Source organism: Oncorhynchus kisutch, linkage group LG11 (genome assembly GCF_002021735.2).
Source record: "Oncorhynchus kisutch isolate 150728-3 linkage group LG11, Okis_V2, whole genome shotgun sequence".
NCBI classification, from domain to species: domain Eukaryota; kingdom Metazoa; phylum Chordata; class Actinopteri; order Salmoniformes; family Salmonidae; genus Oncorhynchus; species Oncorhynchus kisutch.
The window spans coordinates 81,336,394-81,352,391 of NC_034184.2; the positions used below are offsets into that span (position 1 = coordinate 81,336,394).

The 15,998-nt window shown below is 44.4% G+C and overlaps 1 protein-coding gene across 3 annotated transcripts in view; it reads left to right on the forward strand.

The window, feature by feature from the left end:
* The window catches only part of LOC109900112 (rho guanine nucleotide exchange factor 4), a 96,291-nt gene that overhangs the window by 74,962 nt on the left and 5,331 nt on the right, over positions 1-15,998 (forward strand). For all 3 annotated transcript variants that reach the window (XM_031836398.1, XM_031836399.1, XM_031836400.1), the window contains 5 exons: positions 2,713-2,892; positions 3,140-3,340; positions 4,855-5,034; positions 15,033-15,265; positions 15,829-15,958. In XM_031836398.1, the coding sequence (XP_031692258.1) occupies positions 2,713-2,892; positions 3,140-3,340; positions 4,855-5,034; positions 15,033-15,265; positions 15,829-15,958 (924 nt within the window). The remainder of the gene's footprint in view (positions 1-2,712; positions 2,893-3,139; positions 3,341-4,854; positions 5,035-15,032; positions 15,266-15,828; positions 15,959-15,998) is intronic.

Below are 15,998 nucleotides of genomic sequence, written 5' to 3' on the forward strand. Positions count from 1 at the left end.
CACGCTACAGAAACAGGAGATAGACTATTGTCCTGTCCAGTGGGTGTACTGGTACATCACGCTGCCTCACACTACAGAAACAGGAGATAGACTAGTGTCCTGTCCAGTGGGTGTACTGGTACATCACGCTGCCTCACACTGCAGAAACAGGAGATAGACTAGTGTCCTGTCCAGTGGGTGTACTGGTACATCACGCTGCCTCACACTGCAGAAACAGGAGGTAGGCTCCTGCTTTATGGGCCATTCGGACGAGGCGTACTACTATAATGCCAGCATGATGTTGGCGCAGTAGTTTGTATGTCTGTGTGTGCATGTACAGTTGAAGTCAGAAAATTACAGACACTTAGGTTGGAGTCATTAAAACTTGTTTTTCAACCACTTCACACATTTCTTGGTAACAAACTACAGTTTTGGCAAGTCGGTTAGGACATCTACTTTGTGTATGACACAAGTCATTTTTCCAACAATTGTTTACAGACAGATTATTTCACTTAAAATTCACTGTATCACAATTCCAGTGGGTCAGAAGTTTACATACACTAAGTTGACTGTGCCTTTAAAAAGCTTGGAAAATTTCAGAAAAGTATGTCATGGCAAAAGCTTCTGATCGGCAAATTATATATATATATTTTTATTCCTTTATTTAACCGGCCTAGGATCAGTGGGTTAACTGCCTGTTCAGGGGCAGAATGACAGTTTTGTACCTTGTCAGCTCGGGGATTTGAAATTGCAACCTTTCGGTTACTAGTTGACATAATTTGAGTCAATTGGAGGTGTACCTGTGGATGTATTTCAAGGACTACCTTCAAACTCAGTGCCTCTTTGCTTGACATCATGGGAAAATCAATAGAAATCAGCCAAGACCTGGTTCATACTTGGGAGTCTTTTCCAAACACCTGAAGGTACCACGTTGATCTGTACAAACAATAGTACGCAAGTATAAACACCATGGGACCACACATCCATCATACCGCTCAGGAAGGTGACGCGTTCTGTCTCCTAGAGATGAACGTACTTTGGTGCAGAAAGTGCAAATCAATCCCAGAAAAACAGCAAAAGACCGTGTGAAGATGCTGGAGGAAACAGGTACAAAGTATCTATATCCACAGTAAAAACGAGTCCTATATCGACATAACCTGAAAGACCGCTCAGCAAGGAAGAAGCCACTGCTCCAAAACCGCCATAAAAAAAGCCAGACTACGGTTTGAAACTGCACATGGGGACAAAGAGCACAGGGGTGGCAGCATCATGTTGTGGGGGTGCTTTGCTGCAGGAGGGACTGGTGCCCTTATGTGGATATATTGAAGCAACATCTCAGGACATCAGTCAGGAAGTTAAAGCTTGGTCGCAAATGGGTCTTCCAAATGGACAATGACCACAAGCATACTTCCAAAGTTGTGGAAAATTGCTTAAGGACAACAAAGTCAAGGTATTGGAGTGGCCATCACAAAGCCCTGACCTCAATCCTGTAGAAAATTTGTAGGCAGAACTGAAGAAGCGTGTGTGTGAGCAAGGAGGCCTACAAACCTGACTCAGTTACACCAACTCTACTGGTTCCACCAGCTCCCAGCTCTACTGGTTCCACTCAGTTCCACCAGCTCCCAACTTAATGTGGGAAGCTTGTGGAAGGCTGCCCGAAACGTTTGCCCCGAGTTAAACAATTTAAAGGCAATGCTACCAAATACTAATTGAGTGTATGTAAACTTCTGACCCACTGGAAATGTGATGAAAGAAATAAAAGCTGAAGTAAATAATTCTCTCTACTATTATTCTGACATTTCACATTCTTAAAATAAAGTGGTGATCCTAACTGACCAAAGATGGGTAATTTTTATTAGGATTAAATGTCAGGAATTGTGAAAAACTGAGTTTAAATGTATTTGGCTAAAGTGTATGTAAACTTCAACTTCAACTATACGTGTGTGTATGTGGCAATGTGAAATATGATGACTGGTGTATATTTATCAGGCTCTTTAACTCTCTCTCTCTCTCTCTCTCTCTCTCTCTCTCTCTCTCTCTCTCTCTCTCTCTCTCTCTCTCTCTCTCCCTCTATCTCTCTCTCTCTCTCTCTCTCTCTCTGTCTCTCTCTCTCTCTCTCTCTCTCTCTCATTCTCTCCACATTGATCTCTGTCAAGCCCCTCTCAGTCTCAGTGGCTTGACTCAATAGAATCAATGCTTTCCACTCAGGACCTGACCCAGTTAGCTTACCTAACGCAGTAGCGGAAAGATGATTATGTTGTGTCTGTGCTAAAATTTAGCCTACAGAGTAGAAACATTGTTGTTACAAAGTCATCATTTCTGGGTTGAAACGACATTGTACTCCTTGTCTGTGGTGAGCAGTGTTTCAGAGTGATGAGTTGTCGTTTAGTGATACTGTACAGCCCTATTACATCATACTGTAAATCATGCATATCTCTACTCTCTCTATCAGCCACTCTGCTTTCCAGTGAAGTTATTTATAAACTAGTTTTACAAAGTCATCCATACTGGATGAATAACGTACAGAGGAGTTCCTGACCAGGGAAACCTCCAGGGCCCCTAGTTAGCCCATAACTAGAGTTTTTCCTGATCAGAATTGTTTAAAAAGTTTAGAAACCTTGTTTACCTTGTATTACGTCCATTTTTTATTATGCCACTATGAAATCCTCCCATACTGACATGTGCTGTCCCGTCTGTCTGTTTGTCTGTCCCTCTCTGTCTGTCCCTCCCCAGCTGATTAGCGATGGCAGCTGTGTGTACGCCGAGGCGCTGTGGGACCATGTCACTATGGACGACCAGGAGCTGGGCTTCAAGGCGGGGGATGTCATCGAGGTAGTGGATGCCACCAACAAAGAGTGGTGGTGGGGACGCATTCTGGACAGTGAGGGCTGGTTCCCAGCCAGCTTCGTCCGGGTAAGCAACGAACTCTACATCTGTCTCTCTCTCTCTCTCTCTCTCTCTCTCTCTCTCTCTCTCTCTCTCTGGAACTGAGGACAACAGAAATGAACTACTCTCTCTTATTTATCTTTGTTATATATTATTATTGCTAGGGTTGTAAGTGCTGCAGTTGTCCCCCCCAAAACATTCTGCATCTTAACTTTAGTGATCTGTTAGTGAGGGTATTCTATAACAACGGTACCTTTCTCCCTGGTCCCTGTAGTTGCGTGTGAACCAGGATGAGCCTATGGAGGAGTACCTAGCCCAGCTGGAGAAGCCTGGGGCTGGGGAGAATGACCAGCCAGGCGTGGGCCTGTTTCTGGGACCAGGCCTGCCTTGTAAGGAACAGATGAGGACTAATGTCATCAATGAGATCATGATCACAGAGAGAGACTACATCAAACACCTCAAAGACATCTGTGAGGTAAGTACAGCTCAGTTCAGACTACAGAGTCTCAGTTCAGACTACAGCCTCTCAGTTCAGACTACAGCCTCTCAGTTCAGACTACAGCCTCTCAGTTCAGACTACAGCGTCTCAGTTCAGACTACAGCCTCTCAGTTCAGACTACAGCCTCTCAGTTCAGACTACAGCGTCTCAGTTCAGACTACAGCGACTAAATTCAGACTACAGCCTCTCAGTTCAGACTACAACCTCTCAGTTCAGACTACAGCCTCTCAGTTCAGACTACAGCGTCTCAGTTCAGACTACAGCCTCTCAGTTCAGACTATAGCGTCTCAGTTCAGACTATAGCGTCTCAGTTCAGACTACAGCCTCTCAATCCAGACTACAGCATCTCAGTTCAGACTACAGCCTCTCAGTTCAGACTACAGAGTCTCAGTTCAGACTACAGCATCTCAGTTCAGACTACAGCGTCTCAGTTCAGACTACAGCGACTAAATTCAGACTACAGCCTCTCAGTTCAGACTACAACCTCTCAGTTCAGACTACAGCCTCTCAGTTCAGACTACAGTCTAGTTCAGACTACAGCGTCTCAGTTCAGACTACAGCCTCTCAGTTCAGACTATAGCGTCTCAGTTCAGACTATAGCGTCTCAGTTCAGACTACAGCCTCTCAATCCAGACTACAGCATCTCAGTTCAGACTACAGCCTCTCAGTTCAGACTACAGAGTCTCAGTTCAGACTACAGCGTCTCAGTTCAGACTACAGCCTCTCAGTTCAGACTACAGCCTCTCAGTTCAGACTATAGCGTCTCAGTTCAGACTACAGCCTCTCAATCCAGACTACAGCGTCTCAGTTCAGACTACAGCCTCTCAGTTCAGACTATAGCGTCTCAGTTCAGACTATAGCGTCTCAGTTCAGACTACAGCCTCTCAATCCAGACTACAGCATCTCAGTTCAGACTACAGCCTCTCAGTTCAGACTACAGCCTCTCAGTTCAGACTACAGAGTCTCAGTTCAGACTACAGCGTCTCAGTTCAGACTACAGCCTCTCAGTTCAGACTACAGCCTCTCAGTTCAGACTATAGCGTCTCAGTTCAGACTACAGCCTCTCAATCCAGACTACAGCATCTCAATTCAGACTACAGCCTCTCAGTTCAGACTACAGCCTCTCAGTTCAGACTACAGCGTTTCAGTTCAGACTACAGCCTCTCAGTTCAGACTACAGCCTTTCAGTTCAGACTACAGTGTCTCAGTTCAGACTACAGCCTCTCAGTTCAGACTACAGCCTCTCAGTTCAGACTACAGCCTCTCAGTTCAGACTACAGCCTCTCAGTTCAGACTACAGCGTCTAAATTCAGACTACAGCGTCTCAGTTCAGACTACAGCCTCTCAGTTCAGACTACAGCGTCTCAGTTCAGATTAGGGCATCTCAACTTTCAACCTGATTATTTCTATGAATTATTAACATATTTGAGAGAGTAAAATCAGATATACCTCCTGTATAATCTACTCCATGGGTCTACTGTTCCTCTCAGGGGTACATCAAGCAGTGTCGTAAAAGGATAGACATGTTCACAGAGGAGCAGCTGCTGTGTATCTTCGGAAACATCGAGGACATCTACCGCTTCCAGACAAAGTTCCTGAAAGGTCTGGAGAAGAGGTTCAACAAGGAGCAGCCGCACCTCAGCGAGATCGGATCCTGCTTCCTGGAACATGTGAGTAGTGTTCAACACCGTCACACCCTGACCATAGTTTGCTTTGTATGTTTCTATGTTTTGTTTGGTCAGGGTGGGATCTGAGTGGGAATTCTATGTTGTGTGTCTAGTTTGTCTGTTTCTGTGTTTGGCCTGATATGGTTCTCAATCAGAGGCAGGTGTTAGTCATTGTCTCTGATTGGGAGCCATATTTAGGTAGCCTGTTTTGTCATTGTAGGTTGTGGGTGATTGTCTATGTTAATGGCTTGTGTCAGCACAGTTCTCATTATAGCTTCATGGTCGTTATTTGTTTATTGTTTTGTATAGTTTGTATTCAGTGTTCAGTGCTTTCTTTAATTAAAAAATCATCATGAACACATACCACACTGCATTTTGGTCCGCTTCTGACGACGATCGTGACAAACACACTGTGACACTGACTTCACCCGACCTGTGTCATATCGCCTGTGTAACACTGTGACGCTGACTTCACCCGACCTGTGTCATATGGCCTGAGTAACACTGTGACACTGACTTCACCCGACCTGTGTCATATGGCCTGAGTAACACTGTGACACTGACTTCACCTGACCTGTGTCATATGGCCTGAGTAACACTGTGACACTGACTTCACCCGACCTGTGTCATATGGCCTGAGTAACACTGTGACACTGTGACGCTGACTTCACCCGACCTGTGTCATATGGCCTGTGTAACACTGTGTAACACTGTGACGCTGACTTCACCCGACCTGTGTCATATGGCCTGTGTAACACTGTGACACTGACTTCACCCGACCTGTGTCATATGGCCTGTGTAACACTGTGTAACACTGTGACGCTGACTTCACCCGACCTGTGTCATATGGCCTGAGTAACACTGTGACACTGACTTCACCCGACCTGTGTCATATGGCCTGAGTAACACTGTGACACTGACTTCACCCGACCTGTGTCATATGGCCTGTGTAACACTGTGTAACACTGTGACGCTGACTTCACCCGACCTGTGTCATATGGCCTGTGTAACACTGTGACACTGACTTCACCCGACCTGTGTCATATGGCCTGTGTAACACTGTGTAACACTGTGACGCTGACTTCACCCGACCTGTGTCATATGGCCTGAGTAACACTGTGACACTGACTTCACCCGACCTGTGTAACACTGTGACGCTGACTTCACCCGACCTGTGTCATATGGCCTGTGTAACACTGTGACGCTGACTTCACCCGACCTGTGTCATATGGCCTGAGTAACACTGTGACACTGACTTCACCCGACCTGTGTCATATGGCCTGAGTAACACTGTGTAACACTGTGACACTGACTTCACCCGACCTGTGTCATATGGCCTGAGTATCACTGTGTAACACTGTGACACTGACTTCACCCGACCTGTGTCATATGGCCTGAGTAACACTGTGTAACACTGTTACACTGACTTCACCCGACCTGTGTCATATGGCCTGAGTAACACTGTGTAACACTGTGACGCTGACTTCACCTGACCTGTGTCATATGGCCTGAGTAACACTGTGACACTGACTTCACCCGACCTGTGTCATATGGCCTGAGTAACACTGTGACACTGACTTCACCCGACCTGTGTCATATGGCCTGAGTAACACTGTGACACTGACTTCACCCGACCTGTGTCATATGGCCTGAGTAACACTGTGACACTGACTTCACCTGACCTGTGTCATATGGCCTGAGTAACACTGTGTAACACTGTGACACTGACTTCACCCGACCTGTGTCATATGGCCTGAGTAACACTGTGTAACACTGTTACACTGACTTCACCCGACCTGTGTCATATGGCCTGTGTAACACTGTGACACTGACTTCACCCGACCTGTGTCATATGGCCTGTGTAACACTGTGACACTGACTTCACCCGACCTGTGTCATATGGCCTGTGTAAGTAACACTGTCGGAAACATGACATTTTATTTATTTTATTTTATTTCACCTTTATTTAATCAGGTAGGCAAGTTGAAAACAAGTTCTCCTTTACAACTGCGACTTGGCCAAGATAAAGCAAAGCAGTGCAACACAAACAACAACACAGAGTTACACATGGAATAAACAAACGTACAGTCAATAATACAGTAGAGAAAGTCTATATACAGTGTGTGCAAATAGGGGGGGGGGTGTGAGGTAATAAATAGGCCATAGTGGAGAAATGATTACAGTATGGCAATTGAAACACTGGGGTGATAGATGTGCAGGAGATAAGTGTGCAAGTAGACATACTGGGGTGCAAAGGAGCACAATAAATAAAATAAAAAGCAAATGGTGAGTACATCTTAAACATGACGTAACATCTTAAATGAATGTGTCCTTTGATTGTGGCCTATGATGCCCCTCGTTACTATATTATTATACACGCTTTAGTATTTATTTATTTCATTTATTTACTGAACCTTTATTTTATCAGGGAGTCAGACTGAGACCAAGGTCTCTTTTACAGATGAGCCCTGATTTACATCAATTACACCCGTCAATGTAAATACACCATGCAAGCAGAAAGAAAGACAAGGTTGTAAAGAACAAACACATTCATCAGTTAAAAGGCCCTCGATTATCTTTCTGAATTGACCCAGAGGCACCAGAACATCTCATTCAAATCAAATCAAATCAAATTTATTTATATAGCCCTTCGTACATCAGCTGATATCTCAAAGTGCTGTACAGAAACCCAGCCTAAAACCCCAAACAGCAAGCAATGCAGGTGGAGAAGCACGGTGGCTAGGAAAAACTCCCTAGAAAGGCCAATACCTAGGAAGAAACCTAGAGAGGAACCAGGCTATGTGGGGTGGCCAGTCCTCTTCTGGCTGTGCCGGGTGGAGATTATAACAGAACATGGTCAAGATGTTCAATGTTCATAAATGACCAGCATGGTCGAATAATAATAAGGCAGAACAGTTGAAACTAGAGCAGCAGCACAGTCAGGTGGAAGTTGAAACTGGAGCAGCAGCATGGCCAGGTAGACTGGGGACAGCAAGGAGTCATCATGTCAGGTAGTCCTGGGGCATGGTCCTAGGGCTCAGGTCCTCCGAGAGAGAGAAAGAAAGAGAGAAGGAGAGAATTAGAGAACGCACACTTAGATTCACACAGGACACTGAATAGGACAGGAGAAGTACTCCAGATATAACAAACTGACCCCAGCCCCCCGACACATAAACTACTGCAGCATAAATACTGGAGGCTGAGACAGGAGGGGTCAGGAGACACTGTGGCCCCATCCGAGGACACCCCCGGACAGGGCCAAACAGGAAGGATATAACCCCACCCACTTTGCCAAAGCACAGCCCCCACACCACTAGAGGGATATCTTCAACCACCAACTTACCATCCTGAGACAAGGCTGAGTATAGCCCACAAAGATCTCCGCCACGGCACAACCCAAGGGGGGGGGCGCCAACCCAGACAGGATGACCACAACAGTGAATTAACCCACTCAGGTGACGCACCCCCTCCAGGGACGGCATGAGAGAGCCCCAGCAAGCCAGTGACTCAGCCCCTGTAATAGGGTTAGAGGCAGAGAATCCCAGTGGAAAGAGGGGAACCGGCCAGGCAGAGACAGCAAGGGCGGTTCGTTGCTCCAGAGCCTTTCCGTTCACCTTCCCACTCCTGGGCCAGACTACACTCAATCATATGACCCACTGAAGAGATGAGTCTTCAGTAAAGACTTAAAGGTTGAGACCGAGTTTGCGTCTCTGACATGGGTAGGCAGACCGTTCCATAAAAATGGAGCTCTATAGGAGAAAGCCCTGCCTCCAGCTGTTTGCTTAGAAATTCTAGGGACAATTAGGAGGCCTGCGTCTTGTGACCGTAGCGTACGTGTAGGTATGTACGGCAGGACCAAATCAGAGAGATAGGTAGGAGCAAGCCCATTTAATGCTTTGTAGGTTAGCAGTAAAACCTTGAAATCAGCCCTTGCTTTGACAGGAAGCCAGTGTAGAGAGGCTAGCACTGGAGTAATATGATCTAGTCAGGATTCTAGCAGCCGTATTTAGCACTAACTGAAGTTTATTTAGTGCTTTATCCGGGTAGCCGGAAAATAGAGCATTGCAGTAGTCTAACCTAGAAGTGACAAAAGCATGGATTAATTTTTCTGCATCATTTTTGGACAGAAAGTTTCTGATTTTTGCAATGTTACGTAGATGGAAAAAAGCTGTCCTCGAAATGGTCTTGATATGTTCTTCAAAAGAGAGATCAGGGTCCAGAGTAACGCCGAGGTCCTTCACAGTTTTATTTGAGACGACTGTACAACCATTAAGATTAATTGTCAGATTCAACAGAAGATCTCTTTGTTTCTTGGGACCTAGAACAAGCATCTCTGTTTTGTCCGAGTTTAATAGTAGAAAGTTTGCAGCCATCCACTTCCTTATGTCTGAAACACATGCTTCTAGCGAGGGCAATTTTGGGGCTTCACCATGTTTCATTGAAATGTACAGCTGTGTGTCATCCGCATAGCAGTGAAAGTTTACATTATGTTTTCGAATAACATCCCCAAGAGGTAGAATATATAGTGAAAACAATAGTGGTCCTAAAACGGAACCTTGAGGAACACCGAAATTTACAGTTGATTTGTCAGAGGACAAACCATTCACAGAGACAAACTGATATCTTTCCGACAGATAAGATCTAAACCAGGCCAGAACATGTCCGTGTAGACCAATTTGGGTTTCCAATCTCTCCAAAAGAATGTGGTGATCGATGGTATCAAAAGCAGCACTAAGGTCTAGGAGCACGAGGACAGATGCAGAGCCTCGGTCCGATGCCATTAAAATGTCATTTACCACCTTCACAAGTGCCGTCTCAGTGCTATGATGGGGTCTAAAACCAGACTGAAGCATTTCGTATACATTGTTTGTCTTCAGGAAGGCAGTGAGTTGCTGCGCAACAGCCTTCTCTAAAATTTTTGAGAGGAATGGAAGATTCGATATAGGCCGATAGTTTTTTATATTTTCTGGGTCAAGGTTTGGCTTTTTCAAGAGAGGCTTTATTACTGCCACTTTTAGTGAGTTTGGTACACATCCAGTGGATAGAGAGCCGTTTATTATGTTCAACATAGGAGGGCCAAGCACAGGAAGCAGCTCTTTCAGTAGTTTAGTTGGAATAGGGTCCAGTATGCAGCTTGAAGGTTTAGAGGCCATGATTATTTTCATCATTGTGTCAAGAGATATAGTACTAAAACACTTGAGCGTCTCTCTTGATCCTAGGTCCTGGCAGAGTTGTGCAGACTCAGGACAACTGAGGTTTGGAGGAATACGCAGGTTTAAAGAGGAGTCCGTAATTTGCTTTCTAATAATCATAATCTTTTCCTCAAAGAAGTTCATGAATTTATCACTGCTAAAGTGAAAGTCATCCTCTCTTGGGGAATGCTGCTTTTTAGTTAGCTTTGCGACAGTATTAAAAAGGAATTTCGGATTGTTCTTATTTTCCTCAATTAAGTTAGAAAAATAGGATGATCGAGCAGCAGTAAGGGCTCTACGGTACTGCACGGTACCGTCCTTCCAAGCTAGTCGGAAGACTTCCAGTTTGGTGTGGCGCCATTTCCGTTCCAATTTTCTGGAAGCTTGCTTCAGAGCTCGGGTATTTTCTGTGTACCAGGGAGCTAGTTTCTTATGAGACATTTTTTTAGTTTTTAGGGGTGCAACTGCATCTAGGGTATTGCGCAAGGTTAGATTGAGATCCTCAGTTAGGTGGTTAACTGATTTTTGTCCTCTGGCGTCCTTGGGTAGGCAGAGGGAGTCTGGAAGGGCATCAAGGAATCTTTGTGTTGTCTGTGAATTTATAGCACGACTTTTGATGTTCCTTGGTTGGGGTCTAAGCAGATTATTTGTTGCAATTGCAAACGTAATAAAATGGTGGTCCGATAGTCCAGGATTATGAGGAAAAACATTAAGATCCACCACATTTATTCCATGGGACAAAACTAGGTCCAGCGTATGACTGTGACAGTGAGTGGGTCCAGAGACATGTTGGACAAAACCCACTGAGTCGATGATGGCTCCGAAAGCCTTTTGAAGTGGGTCTGTGGACTTTTCCATGTGAATATTAAAGTCACCAAAGATTAGAATATTATCTGCTATGACTACAAGGTCCGATAGGAATTCAGGGAACTCAGTGAGAAACGCTGTATATGGCCCAGGAGGCCTGTAAACAGTAGCTATAAAAAGTGATTGAGTAGGCTGCATAGATTTCATGACTAGAAGCTCAAAAGACGAAAATGTCATTTTTTTTTTTGTAAATTGAAATTTGCTATCGTAAATGTTAGCAACACCTCCGTTAAAAGGTCCTCGATTATCTTTCTGAATTGACCTAGAGGCACCAGAACATCCCATTCATCAGTTAAAAGGCCCTCGGTTATCTTTCTGAATTGACCCAGAGGCACCAGAACATCTCATTCATCAGTTAAAAGGTCCTCGATTATCTTTCTGAATTGACCCAGAGGCACCAGAACATCCCATTCATCAGTTAAAAGGTCCTCGATTATCTTTCTGAATTGACCTAGAGGCACCAGAACATCCCATTCATCAGTTAAAAGGTCCTCGATTATCTTTCTGAATTGACCTAGAGGCACCAGAACATCTCATTCATCAGTTAAAAGGTCCTCGATTATCTTTCTGAATTGACCTAGAGGCACCAGAACATCCCATTCATCAGTTAAAAGGTCCTCGATTATCTTTCTGAATTGACCTAGAGGCACCAGAACATCTCATTCATCAGTTAAAAGGCCCTCGATTATCTTTCTGAATTGACCCAGAGGCACCAGAACATCCCATTCATCAGTTAAAAGGTCCTCGATTATCTTTCTGAATTGACCTAGAGGCACCAGAACATCTCATTCATCAGTTAAAAGGCCCTCGATTATCTTTCTGAATTGACCCAGAGGCACCAGAACATCCCATTCATCAGTTAAAAGGCCCTCGATTATCTTTCTGAATTGACCCAGAGGCACCAGAACATCCCATTCATCAGTTAAAAGGTCCTCGATTATCTTTCTGAATTGACCTAGAGGCACCAGAACATCTCATTCATCAGTTAAAAGGTCCTCAATTATCTTTCTGAATTGACCCAGAGGCACCAGAACATCCCATTCATCAGTTAAAAGGCCCTCGATTATCTTTCTGAATTGACCCAGAGGCACCAGAACATCCCATTCATCAGTTAAAAGGTCCTCAATTATCTTTCTGAATTGACCCAGAGGCACCAGAACATCCCATTCATCAGTTAAAAGGCCCTCAATTATCTTTCTGAATTGACCTAGAGGCACCAGAACATCTCATTCATCAGTTAAAAGGTCCTCGATTATCTTTCTGAATTGACCCAGAGGCACCAGAACATCTCATTCATCAGTTATAAGTTGAGTTAACCATCCCTGAGACCGGGTGTGGTAAGTTGTATGTCTAAAGTTTGCTAAAGATATTAGGGACAGTGGAACTTTTCATAAAAGGGCTTTATAAATGATAACATAGCAATGTATCAACCTATGTGACATAAAAAGAGGGCCAACTAACTTCCTGGTAGAGAATGCAGTGTGACATCACAGAGGGCCAACCAAGTTTCTGGTAGAGAATGCAGTGATGACATCACAGAGGAATGCAGTGATGAGTACTAATTCTGTTTACCCATAATAAAGCACAGTGCTCTATGATAAACTGCATCCTATGGCTTTAATGAAGTGGCAGCTGCGTTCCTATAGACGATGTCACCATAGTCTAGGACCGATAGGAACAGCGACTGAATAATCTGCTTTCTACTATTTAGCGAGAGGTAGGACCTATTTCTACAGAAGAAGCCCATTTTAACTCTCAAATTATTTTGCTAACTCATCAATATGCTTTTTAAAGACAGCTTTTCATCTATCTAGATGTCCAGAAATCTTTAAGCAGGGACACAATCAATATGGACACCATCCAAAGTACAATGAAGGCAAACTGTAGATCAGATAGAGCCTGGTCAACCGTGGGGGCAATAGCATACACAACAGTATCATCAGCATACAAGTGCTTGTTTACAATTGTTTACAGACAAGTCGATTCTGTTCATATAAACAGTAAGAAGTACAGGACCCAGAATCGACCCTTGTGGGACACCTTTCGTAATATCCAGGAGACCTGATTTAACACCGTCAATAGATACACATTGTGTTCTATCGGTCAAGTCATTTTTAAACCAGTTACATGCAGCCTGGTCCAGGCCAATTGAGGAAGGCCTCTGGATTAGCAATGAGTGGTCAACAGTATCGAAAGCCTTTGACAGGTCTATGAAGAGGGCAGCACAATGTTTCCTTTTATCCATTTACCACATCATTTATAACTAGGGATGCAGCAGAGATGACCTGGTCTAAAACCCCACTGATGTACGTTTAGAATACATTTCAAAGATAAGAAAGATCTTAGCTGAGAATGAATCAAGGATTCTAATATTTTAGCTAGGCAAGAAAGTTTAGAAATAGAGGGATAATTATTTAGGTCACAAGGGTCCTTCATAAAGGTGGTGACCCTTGGGGATAGTACCAGATAGTACCAGATATAATGGTCAGGTTAGGGGGAGTACATGGGTCGTCATCCAAACCTTGGGGATAGTACCAGATATAATGGTCAGGTTAGGGGGAGTACATGGGTCGTCATCCAAACCTTGGGGATAGTACCAGATATAATGGTCAGGTTAGGGGGAGTACATGGGTCGTCTTCCAAACCTTGGGGATAGTACCAGATATAATGGTCAGGTTAGGGGGAGTACATGGGTCGTCTTCCAAATCTTAGGGATAGTACCAGATATAATGGTCAGGTTAGGGGGAGTACATGGGTCGTCTTCCAAATCTTGGGGATAGTACCAGACGGTACCAGATATAATGGTCAGGTAGAAAATATGGCTTAATGATTCAACAATCAGCAGGGCAGAGAGCTGGAGCAAAAAAATTGATCAAGCATGTCTGCCCAAGGGGATTTTCTTTTACATCAATCTTAAGCAAGGCATCAAGCACATCAAAGATAGTAAATTGTTGAAATTAAATAAAAAATTGATGGGTTAACCGTTGAGTCAGCTAGAGGCAGGCAGAGGGAAGAGTATTCGATTGACTGACCGGTGTCAATTAAACCACCGTTTCTTTCAAATAAAAAGCCTGCCGAGATAAAATGCAGACTTAAAGCATCTGTAATGGCCAAATTGTCCAATAGAATTGTCCCAAATTCCATTCTAATCCTTTAGCCACAATGGAGATTGGTGAAATGTTAGTCTTGACGCAGACAAATCGAATGTCCAGAGTTTGATTCAAGTTGGCTAATTGACTAACCGGGCTATCTGCATTGTGCTTTTTACTGTTTTATTTCTTTACCTACCTATTGTTCACCTAATACCTTTTTTTTCACTATTGGTTAGAGCCTGTAAGTAAGCATTTCACTGTAAGGTCTTGTATTCGACACACGTGACAAATAAACTTTTGATTTGAAAAATCATAATCCATTCATTTGTCATTCTTCTGGATACAAAAATGTACAGAAGATTTTCTACCAAAATGAATTCTGATCATTCAAACTAAAGAAACAAACAGCATGGTACACAAGTCTAAATACTGTGTGCTGCCGTTCCAGTCCCTCCCCGTTGGCCTCTGAGCTTGTCTGTCTTTAATCTGTATTCTCCACTGGCCTGTAGAGGGGGAACACACTTGACAGGGGATTAATGGCAAACACCCACACGACAGAACTGCATCGTGAATTGGAAACATGCTAATATACAACAGGACCTATTTGTCTCCTGCGGCATGACTTATTCCATTCTTCTCAGTTAGGAGGCCAGAGTCAGACAGAACTTGCTTAGTCATGGAAGAAGAGGAGGAATTTGTACGATTCAGTGCATTTACCGTTTTCCAAAATGTAGAAGGATCACCTGTAGTTTACGTTAGGGATCCAAGTCAAGAAACCTCTCTAGAGCCTAATTTTCATCGTTTCAAACCGCCATGTTAACGCTTCCTGTCTCTTCCTCTCCCTCCTCAGCAAACAGACTTCCAGATCTACTCGGAGTACTGTAACAACCACCCCAACGCCTGTGTGCAGTTGTCCAGGCGGATGAAGACCAACAAGTACGTGTTCTTCTTCGAGGCTTGTCGTCTGCTGCAGAAGATGATTGACATCTCGCTGGATGGGTTCCTGCTCACGCCCGTCCAGAAGATCTGCAAGTACCCTCTGCAGCTGGCCGAGCTACTGAAATACACCAACCCCCAGCACAGGTAAGTACCCTCTGCAGCTGGCCGAGCTACTGAAATACACCAACCCCCAGCACAGGTAAGTACCCTCTGCAGCTGGCCGAGCTACTGAAATACACCAACCCCCGCACAGGTAAGTACTCTCTGCAGCTGGCCGAGCTACTGAAATACACCAACCCCCAGCACAGGTAAGTACCCTCTGCAGTTGGCCGAGCTACTGAAATACACCAACCCCCAGCACAGGTAAGTACCCTCTGCAGCTGGCCGAGCTACTGAAATACACCAACCCCCAGCACAGGTAAGTACTCTCTGCAGCTGGCCGAGCTACTGAAATACACCAACCCCCAGCACAGGTACTGTAAACCAGTACACACATTCTACTGTACAGTCTAACCTAAACCTAATTCACGTACAGCAGTGGTATTGACACTGATAGTATATTTAGTTATTCTCAGATTGTAAATTGGCAGCCATATTAGTGACTTGTATATAAAACATAGCTTTTATAAGATACAGTGTGATGTGAGAGAGAAAGGAAGTAGAGATAGAGGCATAGAGTCTAACATGGTCATCTGTTCTGGGATCAGGGACTATAGGGACGTGGAGGCTGCCTTGAACGCCATGAAGAACGTGGCCAGGCTGATCAACGAGAGGAAGCGACGCCTGGAGAACATCGACAAGATCGCCCAATGGCAGCGCTCCATAGAGGACTGGGAGGTGAGAAACAGTGCATTATGGGTCATTAAACAGAATCCAT